This window comes from Fusarium solani (assembly GCF_023522795.1).
Source record: "Fusarium solani strain SB1 chromosome Unknown bctg00000012, whole genome shotgun sequence".
Classification (NCBI taxonomy): domain Eukaryota; kingdom Fungi; phylum Ascomycota; class Sordariomycetes; order Hypocreales; family Nectriaceae; genus Fusarium; species Fusarium solani.
In genome coordinates, this window is record NW_027072146.1 from 2643038 (window position 1) to 2661963 (window position 18926).

General features: G+C 49.8%; 6 protein-coding genes across 6 annotated transcripts; 3 read left to right on the forward strand and 3 right to left on the reverse strand.

The window, feature by feature from the left end:
• Window positions 1–1306: 1306 nt before the first annotated feature.
• On the forward strand, window positions 1307–5445 carry MRS44_016904 (uncharacterized protein; the record flags this gene model as incomplete). The annotated part of the gene is made up of 2 exons (XM_046281968.2): window positions 1307–1357; window positions 1420–5445. 2 exons carry the CDS (start codon window positions 1307–1309, stop codon window positions 5443–5445), a joined length of 4077 nt encoding a protein of 1358 aa, XP_046130494.2.
• Window positions 5446–6260: 815 nt separating this feature from the next.
• Window positions 6261–8195, reverse strand: MRS44_016905 (uncharacterized protein; the record flags this gene model as incomplete). Its single annotated transcript, XM_065618230.1, has 3 exons — window positions 6261–6375; window positions 6428–7807; window positions 7921–8195. 3 exons carry the CDS (start codon window positions 8193–8195, stop codon window positions 6261–6263), a joined length of 1770 nt encoding a protein of 589 aa, XP_065474302.1.
• A 2129-nt stretch (window positions 8196–10324) lies between these two features.
• On the forward strand, window positions 10325–12261 carry MRS44_016906 (uncharacterized protein; the record flags this gene model as incomplete). Its single annotated transcript, XM_065618231.1, has 2 exons — window positions 10325–10790; window positions 10841–12261. The coding sequence occupies 2 exons, from the start codon at window positions 10325–10327 to the stop codon at window positions 12259–12261; spliced, it is 1887 nt and encodes a 628-aa protein (XP_065474303.1).
• A 68-nt stretch (window positions 12262–12329) lies between these two features.
• Window positions 12330–13157, reverse strand: MRS44_016907 (uncharacterized protein; the record flags this gene model as incomplete). The annotated part of the gene is made up of 2 exons (XM_046271086.2): window positions 12330–13007; window positions 13065–13157. 2 exons carry the CDS (start codon window positions 13155–13157, stop codon window positions 12330–12332), a joined length of 771 nt encoding a protein of 256 aa, XP_046130491.2.
• Window positions 13158–14687: 1530 nt separating this feature from the next.
• MRS44_016908 (uncharacterized protein) lies at window positions 14688–15891 on the reverse strand (the record flags this gene model as incomplete). The annotated part of the gene is made up of 3 exons (XM_046271104.2): window positions 14688–14963; window positions 15016–15548; window positions 15612–15891. 3 exons carry the CDS (start codon window positions 15889–15891, stop codon window positions 14688–14690), a joined length of 1089 nt encoding a protein of 362 aa, XP_046130490.2.
• An 807-nt stretch (window positions 15892–16698) lies between these two features.
• Window positions 16699–18752, forward strand: MRS44_016909 (uncharacterized protein; the record flags this gene model as incomplete). The annotated part of the gene is made up of 5 exons (XM_046281967.2): window positions 16699–16721; window positions 16773–17198; window positions 17251–17897; window positions 17966–18057; window positions 18117–18752. 5 exons carry the CDS (start codon window positions 16699–16701, stop codon window positions 18750–18752), a joined length of 1824 nt encoding a protein of 607 aa, XP_046130489.2.
• Between the last annotated feature and the right edge of the window lie 174 nt (window positions 18753–18926).

An 18926-nucleotide genomic window follows, 5' to 3' on the forward strand; every position in this document is an offset into this window, starting at 1 on the left:
TAAGTTTAAACTATAAGACTAAACGAAACATAGGTTATAATATAAAGAAGGTATATAAAAGGTAATCTAGGATAAGTTATTTTTCTCTATTTAATAGCTATTAGATTTAATTATTATAAAGCTAGATTTATTACTTAAGGGGCTTTAATAACTGGGGCATATAATAATAATATATATAATATAATTAAGTATTTTATTTTAACTTTTTATATTTAAAACCTTTTATAATTTTATATACTTATATTTTTCTTTTCTCTTATAAATAAAAACTTAGATAATATTTAATAATTTTATATATACTTAGTCATACCTTTATATAGCCTCAAGCAATAAGTAATATTTAAATAACAGGTAGCTAGTCCACTACCTCATATGTGCTTAACCCGGCATGTCCAGACAGGGAACACAACATCAGATGATTATCTTATCAATCTACTAAGATGGAGAACGCATTTTTTTTTCTCGTATTCACCTATATGTGGATAATGAAAGGATCTTAATGGTAAACCCATGTGTCATATTCCGCTTAGGGACCAAATAATGCCGGGTACCCGATCCTACGAGCCGAAGGGTATGTTCATTTCGCAATGTCGTGCACCCCCTTGCCTGGTGAAATTACGTACAATGTACTCACTTTTCACCTGCGGCCGTGGCATTGGCATAACTGTCAGACGCTCACACTCTACTGATCATAAACCTTCAAAAGGCCTGTCCTGGTCGTAAATATCGGTAATGCATGTGAAAGGGTTTCAAGATTCCGTTACGCACTCTAAAGATTAGATTATCAATCTACTAGGCGAAAAGACTGGACTGGTTGTGTGAAAATATTTTACCACAAATTACATGTCACAACTCATAATCACGTTACGACCGGTGGTGGAAACGCAACGTTGAACTGGGGTAACCGACCTGTGTTAAACCAACAGAGTTTCTATTGAGTTGCTCCGAGGCCCCGGCCCCCTGGCCTTGTGCAACCTTTTGACTAAGTTAAACCAACAGAGACCATGATCTTCCGGAAGAAATCCCTCATAATGATGCACCCTTGAAAGAGACGCTCGTAAGATTATCTACATTGCTCCATTTTGCCCTTGATCCTTGACATCCACATCTTTTGTCGATCATTGGGGGCTAGGCCGTCATCGGAGTAGCCGCATGGTTGACGGTCTTGAAGGGCTTCTGCCGCTCTCTTCCATTCCCGGGTCCTCAGCCCACGCCGACCTTTGTACACTTTTCAGCATAGTGTCGACCGTCTAGCCAAGGCATCAGTGTAGGTCCTGCGCCAGCTGTCACGCCAGGGTCGAACGCAATGTCATCAAGCATACCACCAAGTGTGCGTAAGGCATCGCGCCTTCAACTGGTAAGTAATCGGACAGTTCATGGAAAAAGATCGGGACTGGAACTCAGGTTGACCCAATTTAGGCCCGAAGAGTGAAGAAAGCTGTGCCAGCCACGAAAGAAGCCACCCGACAATTATTCGCATTCATACGACTGCTATTCTCTCTGGACTATACGAAGCTCGACGTTCTTCTCATCGCTGCCGGTACCTTTTTCGCCATTGCCTCGGGCATTCCTTTTCCCCTCCTGGGCATCGTTTTCGGTGAATTGATCAATGATCTCAACACAACGACCTGCTCCGAGTCCGCAACGGCGTCGAGCGATGTCACAGATAGCGTGCGACGGAAGGTGTTCTACGTCATCTACCTCACCATCGCCAACTTCTGCTTCATCTACATCCACTGCAGCTGCTGGAGTTTTGTCAGTGAGCGCATCGCCCGAAGATACCGCCGACGCTTCTTCCAGAGCATCGTCAGACAGGATACGGCCTATATTGAAGGACTCCCCTCTGGCGATGTCATATCACGGTTGGTGCGCGACGTTGAAGTCGTGCAGTCCGGTACCTCTGAGAAGGTTGGCATCCTGATTTCAACGGTCTCATACTTTGTCACCTCGTATGTCGTCGCGTTCATCAAAGCCCCCACGATCGCGGGCATGCTGGTCTCATTGGTGCCCTGTTACTTTTTGATGTCGTACATTGGAGGTTATTTCATCAAGAAATACTCAAACCGTATCAACGAGCACGTCGACGCCGCCACTACGATTGCTTCCTCTAGTCTGTCACATCTGCCTCTAGTCTGTGCCTTTAGCTCTGGCGATCGTCTTGTGAAGCTATTCTCTGATCACCTTCTCGGGTCACGAATGGACGCTCTCAAGAAGGCCGGCACGCATGCCGTTCAACTGGGTCTCCTGTACTTCATCGCTTACAGCTCCAATGCTTTAGCCTTTTGGGCTGGTTCTCGTTTGATCGCCGACTCGGTGGAATCAGATCGAAGTGACGTATCCGTGGGCGCGGTTTATACTGTCATTTTCGTCCTGATCGACGCGTCTTTTATTCTCAGCCAAGTTGCACCATTCGTTCACACCTTCGCCGCTGCCGCCGGCGCGTCCGATCGACTGCAATCGGTCATACACAGGGAGTCTCGTATTGACGGCACGTCAGAGACAGGCGCCAAATCTGCTCCCTTCGGTGAGGAGGACATTGTCTTTCATGACGTACACTTCACCTATCCCTCTCGTCCTGATGTGCCCGTCTTGAATGGAATCAACCTGACGATCCCCCCTCGGAGGCATACAGCGATTGTGGGACCATCTGGAGGTGGCAAGTCTACCGTGGTGTCGCTGCTAGAGCGTTTCTATGATCCTTCAACGGGTGAACTGCTCATCGGTGATCAAAGCTTTCGAAATTTGAACGTCAAGTACCTTCGAGGCAGTATCGGATATGTACAGCAAGAACCAACACTGTTCGACCGCTCCATTCTGGAAAACATTGCCGACGGGTTGGCGAATTCCTCCAACGAGGGTCACAGGGATTTAGCTCCCTTTGTCCTGGATTCCACGCTGGCTGATCTGGCAGCAAGCATACGCAATGGCACAACGGAAAAAGACGCCATTGAAGGGCATGACCCCAGGGTAGCTAGAATTGTTGAACTTGTTCGACAAGCCGCAGCGAGCTCAAATGCCTTGGCCTTCATTGAAACACTCCCACACGGCCTGGCCACCAATACAGGCTCTGCCGGTAGTCAACTGAGTGGTGGACAGAAGCAGCGAGTTGCCCTTGCACGCGCCCTGGTTCGTGAACCCTCGCTTCTTATTCTCGATGAGGCGACAGCAGCATTGGACTCGAACAGTGAGAGCCTGATTCAGGATGCGCTGGCGAAACTTCAAGACCGCGTCACCATGGTATCAATCGCTCACCGATTGGCAACCGCCAAAGATGCCCACAAGATTGTGGTCGTTGACAAAGGCCAAGTAGTTGAAGAGGGTTCTCACGCTGAACTGGTTGCGAAAGGCGGCGCTTATGCTAAGATGGTCGAGTTCCAAAACCTGGAGACGGTGGATATGCCAACGATCCCTGAGGCATATGTGAGCCGCGACACCAGTTCTTCTATCCACGGCGAATTGGATGGCTCGGGTGCCAAAGAAATGGCGGCCGATGTTAGCCTTTCTAAGACCCCTGGAGAGGAAACGAAGACGCAGGTCGGGTCAGACGAGACGGTGGAGGAGGGTGACAAACCAAAGCCCCCCAGGTGGTTCACCTTGAAGTTCACATTCGCTTTGGTTCGCCCCAATTTGGGCTATCTCGTCCTCGGTCTTTCTGCATCTGTCGTTATTGGTGGCAGTTACATAGCGGAAGCTGTCATCTTCGGGCACACCATCAGCAGCTTAAGCCTTTGCACCGGGGCCGATAACATCCGCCACGGAGGACACTTGTATGGACTTTTGTTCTTTATCATGGCTTTGGTCGAGTTCTCGGCAAACATTGTCAGTGGATGTGCATTTGGCTGGGCTGCCGAGAAGATCCTGACCCGAATTCGAATCCTCTCTCTTCGATCTCTCTTGAGCCAGACCATAACATGGCACAACACGGATGGCCGTACTCCCGGAACGCTGATTAGTTATATCATCAGCGATGCCAGTGCACTGAGCAATATTTCTGGCTCTACGATCGGTCTTCTCCTTGCCGCCGCTGTCAACCTGGTTGCTGGGCTCGTCGTTTCCTTTGTCCTCGCGTGGAAGATCGCTATCGTGCTCGCCCCATGCATCCCGGTCCTCCTTGCTTCGGGCCTGATGAAGCTTCGCACGCAAGCCAAGTTCGCCGAGCGACATCAGAAGGCATTTGCCCAAGCAACTTCCATCACTGTCGAAGCCGTTGACAACATTCGGATAGTGTCCGCTTTCTCCTTGGAGAGGCAGTCAAACGCGCGGTATGAGCTAGCATTGCGAGAACCCTATCGCGAGACCCTGCGTTCAATTGCATTCGGCAACATTTTCTTAGCCCTGGCCTTCAGTATCAGCAATCTCGTCTATGCTCTGGCTTACTGGTGGGGTACCCGACAAGTGGTGGCCGGTCTCTATTCCCAAACCCAGTTCTTCATCATTCTGCCTGCTCTTCTGTTCAGTACGCAGTCATGCAGCCAGATGCTTGCCCTTGCACCCGACATTTCCAAGGCGGGACTTGCTGCATCCAACATTACGGAGCTGCTCACTACAAGGTCAGCAGATGACGAGTTAAACCCTCAGTGCTCAGGCAAAAACCACCGAGACTACAAACTGCTCCTCTCTGAGAAGCCCCATGACATGGAGGCGGCAGATTCCAAGCCAGACGGAATGGTTCCCGGCGTGCCAGTTTCATCCGGTCAGGGCATGAACATTCAGTTGCAAGACGTCCACTTCGAGTACCCGTCACGACCGGGGCAGCCGGTACTCTGCGGGGTCAACTTGAACATTAAGGCCGGTCAATTTTGTGCCTTGGCTGGTTCCAGTGGATCGGGCAAGTCCACAATCTTCGCAATGCTGGAGCGGTTCTACCGTCCTAACCGTGGAGCTGTGCTGATGGACGGGACCGACATCACACGCCAGCTTGGAACCGAGTTCCGAGACGATATAGCTCTTGTTCCCCAAGAGAACGTACTCTTCGAGGGCTCCATCGCCTTCAACCTTGGTCTAGGCGCTCGACCTGGCCACCAGCCAAGCCAGGAGGAGATGGAGGAGGCTTGTCGCGCGGCCAGTATTCACGACGTGATCATGGCGCTGCCCGAAGGTTACCAAACAAAGTGCAGTCACGATGGCAAGCAGTTTTCTGGCGGTCAGCGACAGCGACTATCGATCGCACGTGCTCTATTGCGCCGCCCACGTCTGCTGTTGCTCGACGAGTCTACCAGCGCTTTGGATGGCGAGTCAGAGAGGCGGATCCAAGACGCGCTTATGGCTTTGCGAGGTCGCACAACTATCATCGCTATCGCGCATCGCTTGAACACCATCCAGCGCGCCGACCGCATCTACTTGATCGAGGGAGGTCAGTGTGTGGAGCAGGGCACCCATAATGAGCTTATTGCGCGCAGCGAAACATATCGCACAAGTGTCATCCAACAATCCATCCAATCCTGAGACATCACAGGCTTCGTTTTGCGACTTGTGGAATAGTAGTATTTGCCATAGATCGATGTATTAATACCACCGGTGACGCCGAATCATAGAAGCTCTAGCTGCTCGTTCATGTGAAGATCTACTGTACTGTACTGTACTTTGGAGATCGGTCCGGCAATTCCCTGCTTGGTCTTCCTGACTCCGTTTTGCCGGTCTCCAAGCCTTGTGTCTGCCGACCTATGCGTCTGCCCAGAGGAGATGGGGCTGGTGGCGATTACCCAGACCTCGGCAAGCTCGGGTACCAGGCGAGAAATTTGCCCTCTTGGCAAGGAGAATTTTTTGCTCCGCTCTGCAAGCGAAATGCAGCCACGCCCCAACTTGCCCAAATCATAGCTCAAGCTGCGTGTGTTATCTCCCTCTCATATCCAGAGCAGCCATCGCTTAGAAAGGGTCCACCTTTCCAAGAGGGGGAATTTCTCGAGTTTTTACGGCATGTTCTTTGGCTGCACAGTTTTTATGAAGCTGTCACATTCAGATCTTATCAATCAGACATAATTTTTATCGTTGAGCAAAATTACGCTGCATAAATAAATATACAATACACACAGTGGTTGCATAACGGCATTGGCCAGTATCCATGTCAGCCAAGACTGACACCATCATGTGCACAATGGTTTGCATGCTCGTCAGCCAAAATTACACACTATGTATTAAAAAGCTGTTACAATTTACATAACTCTTGACACGTGTGCGATACGCTCGTCAATGTAACAATACGGGTGAAGTAGACTTTCTGGCATGAGACTGCCATGCTATGCCAGTGCAGATTATCTCAACTAGATCACAGTTCCCTTGTTCTGAGCCTTGTTCACGTTGTAGTTCTTCCACACAGCAACGCAAGGGATGGCCAAGACGAGAATGGCGGTGGCGGAAATGCAGTTGTACTTCTGGCTGTATCCCCAGGCGTAGTTGATGGCATCGCGCGTGGCGTTGCCGGGGGTACAGCATCTGAGTTTGTGCACCGCCAAGGTAGATTAGAGACCAGTCGGCAGCCGATTCCTGAGGGAGCCGGTCTTGAAGAGCGTCCGGGAATGTGTTCGTATAGATAGCGTTAGCCACAGCAAAGCCAATGGCTCCGCCGAGACTGGCAAACAAGTTGAGCAGGGCCAGCATCATGGGCACGCCGTCGCGGTCAGCCGAGGCCATGACAGCCATATCCTCGCCGATGACAAGAGTGCCACCGGCAAAGGCGATGAAGATCTGGCACATGATGACGTAGCCAATATCGTCGTCCTCACCTCGGAAATGAATCATGAGGCCTGCTCCCAGAAACATCAGAGGGAGGCCAAAGAAGAGACAGGCATACTTGAAGTGCTTGGTGTGGCGGATGTAGACTCCGAACACGACACCCCAAAAACAAGACCCGATGTTGTAGATCTGGGTCATGTACCCTGTATCGGAAATGTCGAGGTTGTAGACAACTTGGACAAAGTAGTAGAAGTATTGGTCCCAAGAGTAAAAGCTGAAGTACAGAATAGCAGCAAGCAGGCAAGCTCCGAGTACAGTTCGGTTCTTCAAGAGCTCCCACCGAATAAAGTGCCTTCGGGCACCATACTTCTCCCAGGCGGCAAAGACGAAGAACAGGAGGAAGCCGATGACGACCATGGCAATAAAAGTGGCCGAGGAGTAGCCAGCACGACCATTACTGGTAAGGCTGAAGGGCAGAAGGAACAACACAAAGGCTGCAATAAGAAGGAATGCACCAATGATGTCGAATTCGTGCAGGTAGAAGATGATGGATTGAGTGGTGGTGCGACCGCTTGGCGTCCTAACAAAGAGGCCCATCTTCTCCGCCTTCATCTGGAAGAACTTGAAGACGATAGCCAGTGGGACGAAGACAGCGGTCATGATGATGCAAAAGGCACCCACCGCCCAGCGCCAAGATGCATTCTTGATGAAGGACTGAGCCGCAAGAGGACCTGTGAAGGCCGTGCAGATGAAGGGCGTGCTGACAAAGGCAAAGGCAAAGGCACGGTTGCGCAGACCCGACGTGTCGGCAACGAACACATCCATGATGAAGTAAATGGCGTAGTAGCCAATCCAGTATAGCACGTAGCCTGCCGCATAGCCGTCAGGGCCATTGCAAGAGGCGATGATGATCATGCCTAGGAGGTAGACGGCGACAGCGATGAGGAAGCCCTCAGCTCTGCCCCAAAGGTTGAGGATTTTGGCAATGGGCAACTTGAGGACGCCACCAATGATGGAGGACAGGATTTGAGCGGTGGCAATCTGGGGGGCGTTCTGGAAGTCGGAGTAGGCGTAGTAGGTAACGTTGTTGAGGATCGACTGTTGGAAGGCCAGCATGAAGAAACAGACCCAAATCCTAACTGCTTGTTAGTCCATAAGTTTCGGAATGAATCCATAACAGATTCCAGAAAAGATGACGGACACCAGGCAGACATAATGAGCACCGGTGATGGACGGGACAGCACATACCAAGCATAGGTGATATAAACGGTCTTTTTTGACCACACCAGAGCCGCGGCTTCAGCCTTTTGGATACCGATCGGGGCGTCAGCCGTAACATTGGCACCATTTTCGATAACCTCCTTCTCGTTCTTCTCCTCCAGGCTCAAGTCGGTGGACGATGGTCCGGAATCCAAGACGCCGCCTTGTTCCGGCACCTTGGTCGGCTGGGTGGTTTCATCGGGACCATTGGAGTTGTCTGTAGGTGCGGCGCTTCGTCCGCGAATCCTGTCAAGGACACCCATGATGGATGGCAGAGCCTCAGGATAAGATTCTTCAGATAATCGCAGATTGATAAGATAAAGCAAGGAAGAATGGGATCTCATGCAGCCATGAGAGAAGCCAATATATATCATCCTCCCAAGACCCACAAACCCCACGAGCCCCCGCGGGCGAGGAGACGCATGATGTGACTTTTTAGGTCAGCGACCGTAGTCGGCAGCGGTAATATGCAGTGCTTGCAGTCCCGATGCTGGAATGGCCGGGTCGACCGGCACGGGATGGTGGGGAAGGACCACGAGGGTTCTGCCTGAACGAAGTAACCTAAACGACCAACTGAGATGGATGTCTTTGTTGGTTCAGAACCCTGCTCATCACTGATCCTTCTCAATCGGCCCGCAGAATTAAGGGGCGGGTACTCCGTAGATCACAAAAAAAGCACGCACGCGACTCCAAATTCACCCACACCTCAGCTTCAACACGACACAACGAGATCACTTCGAGTGACAGTGTATGTCAGGGCTTGGCCGGAAGCGCAGTGCATTTCAAGAGGTGAAATTGAGCTACAGTTCCAGAGACGCCAATTGGCACAGAGTTAGAAACGCGACGTGTTTCTGGTCTACACTCCTGAGTACGAGGAAGTTTGTCGGCCTACCCATGTACTTGATCTAACATCAGGTGTCAGGTTATTCTTAGCAGTGACGATGCGATCAACCGTACGATGGCAAGAAGAGGCCTGTTGGTTCATTCTCACAGCTCACCCCCACTGTCAAGGGAAGAAGTCACGGAACTTCAGGTACATAGAGAAAGACAGGATCCAGGGAAATCGGCAGGGGGAGTGTCCAGGCTTACATGTTGCATCCGACTGGAATTGTGACAACCGGAAATGCACACAACACGTGCTCTAGCCCCACCTGGAAGCTCCTTATCAATCATCATCGGATCGCCACGGGATCATAACACTCTTGCATAGCAGTAATTGTTATAGCAGCAGGCTCTTTGGTTATAAAAGCTAGGTAGGTAAATAGCTGGTATTATTAGAAAGTTACTAGTAGGCTAAAAAGCATAGCGCGCTACTTTGGTTAGGAACTGTTAAATAAGGTCTTATATTATATAAAGCTAAGTAAATATAATAATTATATTATATTAAAGCTTATTAAAACTATAATAATAGCTATAATAAAAATTAAAGACTTTTATATATTATATTTTTTTAAAAAAACTAAAATATATAAATTTATTATTATATAAACTTAAATAAAAATATATAATAAATATATTAATTACTTTACTTAATTAACTATAAATCATTTTATTTTATTTTATTATTATTAATTATTAATAACTAAGATAAAGATTATATTTTTATTTCTTATATGTTAACTTAAAAAATGCTTTATTAAAGCTATTATAATTTTATTATAATTTTTTATTTTTTTATTTTTTTATTTTTAAGATATTATTTATAGCAGTTATAAGCTATATTTACTTACTGTTATATTATTAAGACTTAAATATAAGTCTTAGTTATATTATAGCTATGTTATTTTTATTAAGTTACTCTAAGGCCCCCGCCCCCTGGCCTTGTGCAGCCTTTTAACAAATTTCGTAGTAATTACTATAGTAGATCCCTTGGGCTATTTAGAGGGCGGCATGTGACTTACCAATTAGGTATAGCAAGGTGCTCTGCCCTGGAATGGCCTAAGCTCAAAGAATTCCTCCTCCGCTCTCGGGTAATGCCGCTTGTGACCGCTCTAATCTCTAGGTCATGTGTCACCTCTGTTCGATCCACCTTCAGCCAGGCTTTTCCATTGACATGCTGTACCAATTAATGCCGCTGCAATGAATGACTTGCAGGCGGAATCGCCTGGAGTCTCGCCTATGTGGCGCAAGTCTCATGCTTGCAATGAGTGTAAGCGCCGCAAGGTGCGGTGCTCTGGAGGTACAAGATGCTCCAACTGCACTCGAGATGGAAAGGAATGCAAGTATAACTCGGCCCTACAAACGCTTACAGCACTTCAAAGGCCAGTTTTATCGCCCTCGCTCAGTTTAAATGTACTCACGCTGACGCGCCCATAACAGGCAATTAAGCCGAGCGGAAAACCTGATAGCATCTATTGAAAAGGCATGGGCCGTTCACTTGCCAGACGTCAAGATGCAAGATGCCATTCGGCAACTCGAATCAGAAAGCGCAGATGTACCTCGCCATGAGACTCCTGTCGCCCTTCCAGAGCCTCCAGAGATGTCATACAGGCCGACGGCAAACGAACACCCAGCTGACGCGAGTCCCGCGGAATATAGCAATGCAGAAGACTATGAGTTTGATGAATCGCAGGATTTTGACAACTCCACTGACGGCATGGGATCTCTTATTACGGAACCCGGAAAGGTCGGCTATACTGGCCCTCAGTCTGGCGTTGCAGCCTTGAAGTTCCTCCAAACACTACACTTGTACATCCCCGCCGATTGCGGAAGACCGCTTCCGTTGGATGAGCCTGATACGCGCAGCACAGCAGAAGCATCATCCGCCGATGTCTCGCGCTACATAACGGATTATTTTACCATGTATCATACTGCTTATCCTGTTCTTCATGAGGGGACCTTCCGTGCTCGTGTTTCAGGTAGATCACCCCGTGCTACTTGCAGGAATTAATCATTGACGGTATCTTAGGTGCGCTTGCCAAACCACGAGATGGCTCATGGCCGCTGTTGTATAACATCGTTATTGCCATAGGAGCCTTTGTTGGCGGAACTGATGGGTCGAATGCGGACGTCCCTTTCTACAAGAAAGCCCGCCAAAACCTGACTATGGATATCCTGGAGAAAGGATCACTCAGCTATGTTCAAGGTCTAGTGCTAATGGCCAATTACCTGCAAAAGCGCAATAAGCCCAATTCTGGGTTCGTTCTCATCGGGATTGGTTTCAGTATGGCACTTGCGATTGGCCTCCATCGCGAATTTGGCTTGCCGAGCTCGAGCCCATTCACCATGGAGCTTCGTCGAAGGGCATGGTGGACTTTGTTTATCTTCGTGTCTGGGGCACAACTGACTCTTGGAAGGCCGCCCGTCTCCCTCGTGGGCGTCAATGTTCGACCCCCATCCAATCTGGACGACCAGGACCTTGCTGTGGATATGGAACGATTGCCGGATCCAAAAGGAGGCCCGACCATGACAACTTGTCTGATCCATCAGATCAAGCTGGCAAAAATCGCCAACATGGTTCAGGTCGAGCTGCTTACTCACCAAATACCGAGTCACAATCGAGCGACTACACTGGGCCAGAATATCGCGAAATGGCGCCAAGATCTCCCCTCCTGTTTCGATGAGCAACTGACACTGGAAACGTGGTTCGAAATCCCGAAGCGAATCCTCATATGGCGGTCTTTCCACCTCCGCATCATTCTCAACAGACCGATCCTGTTCAAGACCATTACGGCGAGAGAAAAGCTCGAGACAACGATTGGGCCGATATCCGCGTGTCTTGCAGCGGCTGACGAGTGCGTGGATTCCATATGCGGCTACCTTGAAGGTCGAATTGAGCATCCACGAGGTTTGGCATGGTATGCTACGTATTGGCTCATCACAGCCAGTTTTGTGCAGGCAACTTGCTACATGTATGATCCTGCACACACTCTCGCGCCGGCGTGGAGACGTCACTTGAAACGGGCTGTGCATTGCTTGTCGAACTTGGGGGCCACGCACGGCATGGCCTTACGGGCTCAGGACATCCTTAGGAAGTTGCTTGGTATGTTCAATGAATTCGCGCAAATGGAGCTCTCACTGACAACCACAGACCAAAGCGAACTTCTATCCTTCTTTGGGGCACCTGGGACCGCGCCAGCTAATGGTTTACAAGGAGTCTCGCTGAATGCATGGGACCCTACTGCTCAGGGTCCATCTCTCTCCCACAATTCGGCTGTTCAAGACCAGACAGACACGATTTTCTTCGGAGAAGGGGGTATGTCATTTCCCTGGTATGCCCAAGGCTCATCAGATGCGGAACTGCTTGACGCAACTGGAGGGATCATGCTACAGGGAAGCTCGGATGTTCGGGGACCGTACTTTGAGTGCGGATCTTGGATGCCTGCATAAGCATAATAATAGTGCTTCTACAGCCAATCAATTTTAATAACCTTCATGGGATGGATCGAGGTAACAGCTTATATGCACAGCATTCCACCATTGGCGCACACAACGTCCCCAGACACCCATCTCGATCGTTCCTCACACAGGAAGCCTACAATCTCCGCAACATCGTTCTCCATTCCCGCCCTTGGAGCAGCTGGGGTCTTTTTGTTCTGCTCCTCCATCCGAGCTAAATGCACTTCTCCAGCTGCTTTATACATATCCGTATCCACAGGTCCGGGATTAACCGCATTCACTGTGACGCCGTACCTGTGTCCTAGTTCTGTTGCCCAAACACGGGTCAAAGCCTCAACAGCCGCCTTGGATGCTGAGTATACTGATTGTGTGGCATAGCCACCTCTCGCAGAAATAGATGAGATATTCACAATGCGTCCGCCGGCATTGACGTATCGGAGAAAGGCTTGCGTCATGAAGATGACTGCGCAAACGTTGACGTTCATTATTCTGTCATACTCCTCGAGCGTTATCTCTTCGAGGAGGGTTGCAGCGGACCCAAGGCCGGCATTGTTGACAAGGATGTCGACGTTCGAGACATTGAAGGCGGCGAGGGTAGAGGCGAGGACGGCTTCTGGGGAGGAAGGAGATGCAGCGTCAGCTTGGATCGCATGGGCTGAGGAGCCGAGGTCTTGGGCTTTGCGCACGAGAGCATCCGCGTGAGGTTTAGAGGATGCGGAAACATAGGTAAAGGCAACCTATACTGTTGGTTTAGCATGTGTCTCGACAAGTTTGGGCTGGAGGTTAATACAGACCCTAGCACCTTGTTTCGCCAAGGTGAGGACGATGCCTTTGCCAATCCCACGAGCCCCTCCCGTGACGATAGCAACCTTGCCCGTTAGTGACATGTTTGTTGGCCTTGCTGTGATACATGATGCTACTCAGACGCGTCTGCGCGTCTTAGATATACAATATCCGTCATCGGTTATCGATGACGCCAGCCATTCCTACATTAGTGCCTGTGGGGAAGCCTGATAGCACGCTCGGAGGAACCGCCGAGCGCGAAGTCTAAACAACTGGATTCTTGTGGAGGGATCTCCGAGAACCAGATGGAGACATAGAACCGTGTGATTACGCCTCCGATGCTACACTGGCCACTCTTACGCCAACGGATGCCGAAATGGGGACAAAAATGCATCGTCTGACAGATTCGTCGGCGGTACTCCGCTCGGAGTGGTTCCTCGGCGCCGTCACCAGTTTGAGCCCGCTTGCCCGATACAGGAGCAAAGAGATTTTATTATCCCCTCGACTGTGTTAAGGCTCCAGTCGGATCACTACAGGGATATCTAACCAATGAAATTGCACAATATGAATGGTACATTATTTCCCACCTAAATTAACCTATGATACAAGTCCCAACAATATCTTGAGTTACAAATCGCGACATCACATTGCTTACATCCCCGTCTTGTTCGATGCCTCCTTTTATTGCTACTGACCGGCCATACTCATGCTCCCGGTAGCTGTTATCCTCCCTGTTGAAGCTTTAGTCGTCATAGGTATTGATTAAGAGCTCATTAATAACTTTATAATGATTTGTATGATGCTTTTGGTGGGAATAATTGATGATGCATCGTCAGGTTCCCCGTATGTACCTATCATATGACAGGGGTGATATGGGGCGGAATACCTTCTGGAGCATTCACACAATCGAGGGGATAGGAGATTAAAGATATTGGTCAAACACGTCTTCAAGCTCTGGATAGAAGTTCTTAGGGTCACAACACCAGAAAAGCCATTTCCCCTATCGTTTGGCAAGTATTGATTAGCAATAATGTACTTGGACACATACTATGGCCTTGCTGGTATTAGAACATCAAATGAGCCTAACGTTACATGAAAGTCGCCTGATCTTGTACATCAACATGAACAGAGCTAGGTCTACATAACCTGGCTATTAATGCTCACATACCGCAGGTTCTAGTGTCAGCTGTGGCTCTCAATTCCTTGGAACCGGATCTGCGGGCGCTGTATTCTAGAACTGATAAAGGGAAATTTTGATTCCGTGTCCATGGCTTTAAGAAGACCATAAAGGAGAAGCATGGGGGCGGGAAATATCGTTATGTGCCGCATATCACTACTAGGTTCGTGCGACTGGATATGAAACGCGGCCCGTACCTTGAGGTCGTATATCCGGTTTCACATCTGGCTTGTCGCATCAAGGATTCCAATCCTAACGACATGAGCTTAAATAGCTGTGCCTGAACACATAGCCGTTCAATTTTTCTTTTGTTCTTCAGATAATTCTCATCAATTGACTGGTGCCATCAATGATCCCGTGGAGCCAGTTGTTTGACATGGTGGTTAGAGTCTAGTCTAATTTAAATGGCTTTTCGTCCCTGCCGGTATCTGCGGTGGATTTTAGCTCACCAAGACGTTCAATCGTCAATAATTTGAACTTTAATAGCCCTGGCCGCCGGATTCGAAGCCGCTTGAAACGCTTCTATGCCCTCATCCAGCTTGAATCGGTGTGTAATAAGTGGCTTCAAGTCGATCAGCCCCTCAGTCACAAGGCTGATTGCCTTAGGGTAGGTGTCATGGTATCGATATTGGAAACGAAGGTCAATCTCTTTCGACGAGAGGTGCATGAAAGGGATATTCTGAAAGTCCTTCCCAACACCAATGACAAAGACGGAGGCTCCAAACGCCGCAGCCTGCATGCGTGAGTAAATGGTAACATCCTTGGCGTTTCTGGGTATTACTTACATAAATTGCGGCATGGATACTGGATTCTACCCCCGTGCACTCCAAGACTAGTCGTGCCTCTGCCCCCAAGGCGTCTACCATTTTCTTACCCAGGCCCTTAGCATCATCACCGCGCTCAGCGCGGACGGTGCGAACCCGCGGAACGAGCTCCTGGGCCTTGGCTAGGCGGTTCTCATCTAGGTCGGTGATGACGATCGGTGCCGCACCCGCTGCATGAGCAGCCAGAAGAGTCACCAGGCCGATAGGCCCAGCGCCACAAATGACCAGCGGCTGCCCAAGACGAAGGTTGGACCTGTCGATACCGGCGAGAGCCACCGACAGAGGCTCAAGCAGCGAACCTTCCTCGTAGCTAAGGCTATCAGGCAAAGAATGCAGCCAGGCCTCAGGGTGGACGTGGTAGCGACGTAGTGTACCATGGTAAGGGGGAGTCGAGAAGAAGACGACATCAGGACAAGCGTTGTACTGGCCGGTTCTGCAGTAGTAACACGTCGGTTTGGAGCAAGGAATGCCGCATTCAAGGGCGACTCTGTCACCTGGATGGGTGGGATGTCAATGTCGACCATTTTCTGACAGGCATTAAGAAAATAATCACGTACCTGGCTTGAATCTCGTCACGTCTTTTCCTGTTTTGATCACCACCCCTGAGCTTTCATGGCCAAGGCCGTTCTCGCCACACACAACCATGTCACCGATATGGCCGTGCTTCCAGAAGTGCACATCTGAGCCACAGATGCCCGTTGCACGGACATGAACCAGGCAGTCCGTGGGGCCTGGCTCCGGGATGTCCGTCTCGATGAGATGCAGGTCGTGAGCTGGGTTGGTTTGAACCGCAAGATTATGCGGCTTCCGCTGTAGGACTTCGGTTACGGATGCCATGATTGCAATTTACTTGCTGAAGGATGATTATTCATGTCCTTTGGCTCAGTGACTGACGGGGTATAAGCTTTCAAATACTTGTGTACTCTACTCTGCATACTACAAGGCATTCTCCAACCGACCGACCTGGTGGTGGTATCGGCCGAACCAAACTCGGGGACGATGCGAAGTAGTGCGGCCGTTAAGCGTATCTCCGTAAGTGCAGCTCGGAGGAAGCACCGAGGAAGAATGAGAGAGGCATTAGATGCGTTTACTTGTACTAGAAACGGCCCTGTTTGCCACGAGGCGTTCTCTGACCGGCCTGCCTGGTGGCGCTATTATCCTAACTGACCTCGGGCACGATGCCGATTGGTGCGGCTGTTAAGTATATCTCCATAATGCGGCTCGGAGGACGCACCGAGGAAAACCTAAGAGAAAATGAGATTAGTTTACTTGTACTGGAAACTGACTCAAGACAGTGACACTCTGGCTCGGAGTACCTCCGAGCCGCTGCATAGCAGTCCCTCAAGCCTTGGCAGTGGTATCATGCGAAGGAAAGGGAATTCACGCTACCCCGGATTCTCCGCATTAGAGGAAAGCTGGGGAACATGAGTATAATACAATAACGTGTCGCATGCTCCACTTCGACATTCACCCCGTCCAGAACAACTCATCACAACCAAGATAACCATGTCTTATCGCATTGAGCAAGCCGAACAGTATGAGCATCCTCTCTTATACACATCGTAGCCGAATCACTAACTAATTGTTCTTTGCAAAAGCCTGGAAACCCCCATCGACAAGGCGCGGCGGCAGAGCGTTGCCAGCATGACGCAGAATGCTACCGGCGAGTGAGTACTAGACTCAGGGCAGCGGATGTATATCGATTCTGACATTCCAAGGATTAAAAACCCACTCGCCGGCGTACCAAAGGCAGAGCTCCTTCGAGACGTCGAAACCTACGCCCAGGAGCATGCATTGACTGAGGCACTGCCATACCTCCGCAAAGGCGCCCTTGTTGCCCAAAACCCCAGTGACCTGGAGTCGCTCGAAGATCTGGATGAAGAAGACCGGAAAATTCTCCGAGACGAGCAAGAACACCGATGGAGGCACCCAAGATCGCTCTACTATACCATCCTCTTGAATTCCATTTCCGCTGCCATCCAGGGTTGGGACCAGACGGGTTCAAACGGAGCCAACTTGTCGTTCCCGCAAGCCTTCGACATTGCGGATACTGGCGAGGCTTGTACAGCCGCCGGTACTTGCGAAAGGAATTCTTGGATTGTTGGGGCCATCAATGGCGCGCCGTACATGGCTATCGCCCTTTTGTAAGTTCCGCACTCTAACCAAGTCCGTGCCGGCTCATGCTGACCTTGTCAGTGCTTGCTGGCTCTCCGACCCTCTGAACGATCTCATCGGCCGCCGAGGAGCAACCTTTGTTGGCGCCATCTTCAGCCTGTTCGCCCCCATAGGCCAAGCCCTTGCTCAAAGTTGGCCGCAAATCTTAATTTGCAGAATTCTACTTGGCATTGGAATGGGCCTCAAGGAGGTCACAGTTCCCGTCTTCTCAGCCGAGAACGCACCTACCAGCATCCGCGGAGCTTTGGTGATGTCATGGCAGCTCTTTGTTGCTTTCGGTATCATGCTAGGCTTCACCGCAAACCTTGTCGTGGTTAACACCGGAGACATCGCTTGGAGGCTTCAATTTGGGTCAGCATTTATTCCGGCAGTTCCGCTACTCATTGGAATTTACTTTGCCCCAGAGTCTCCTAGATGGTTGATCAAGAAGGGCAGGCATGCCAAAGCATACAGGTCGCTTCTCCGACTTCGCAACTCACCGCTCCAAGCTGCCAGGGATCTGTATTACATTCACTCGCAGTTACTCGCCGAGGAGGCGTTGATAAAAGAGGAGGGACTTGACAAGGCGAACTTTTTCGCAAGAGCGGTGGAACTGTTCACCGTTCCCCGAGTGCGTCGGGCAACGCAGGCTTCTGGAATCATCATGGTTGCCCAGCAGATGTGCGGTAGTAAGCCTGCCTCTCTTGGATGATGTGCATCAAATATCAGAAGTGCCTCTAACAACCCTTGAACACAGTCAATATCATTGCTTTCTACTCATCTACTATCTTTTCCCAAGCGGGAGCGAGCAATATTACAGCGCTGCTCGTGTCATGGGGTTTTGGAATGGTATGTTAACCTGCCTCAAACCTACAACTCATCACATTACTCGAGACTAATTCCGATAGACAATGTTCGCTTTTGCTTTCCCAGCCCTATACACGATCGACACTTGGGGTCGTCGCACCCTTCTCATCGCCACATTCCCTTTCATGTTCCTCACTCTGCTCGGGACAGGCATGTCGTTTTATATCCCTGAATCCTCCAATGCTCACCTTGGTCTGATTGCATTTTTCATCTTTGCATTTGTTGCCTTTTACTCGCCCGGAGAAGGTCCCTGTGCGTTTGTCTACTCTGCCGAGGTCTTCCCTCTTTCCCACAGGGAGATGGGCATGTCGTGGGCGGTGGCGACGAACAACTTTTGGGCTGCTGTATTGGGACTTACATTCCCGCGCATGCTGCTCGCATTCACCCCTGCAGGAAGTTTTGGGTTCTATGCAGGATTGAACGTCGTCGCGCTCGTGGCAATCTTCTTGTTTATGCCGGAGACGAGCAAGAGGAGCCTGGAGGAACTCGACTATGTTTTCGCTGTCCCAACAACAGTTCATGCGAAATACCAACTCACAAAGGTTTTGCCGTGGTGGTTCAAGAGATATGTGCTTCGCCAAAAGGATGCAGTCGAACCAGAACTGTATCATTTTGAGAGCATTGAGGCATACTCGAGGGGAATGGATCGCACAGATGAGCGGGATGAGAAGAATTAGCTGCTTCTGCAAGTATTCACAACCAGGGTCGCTCATTGACAGTAGTGGGATATGGACCTTCTGAACAAGCTATGGAGAATGTTCTAATCCAGGGCATGGTTGAACTACTCGGTGTGGTCTGATTTGTGTCGTTTGTAGCTAATTGAAGTACATACGCTCGTTTACTAGCTACCA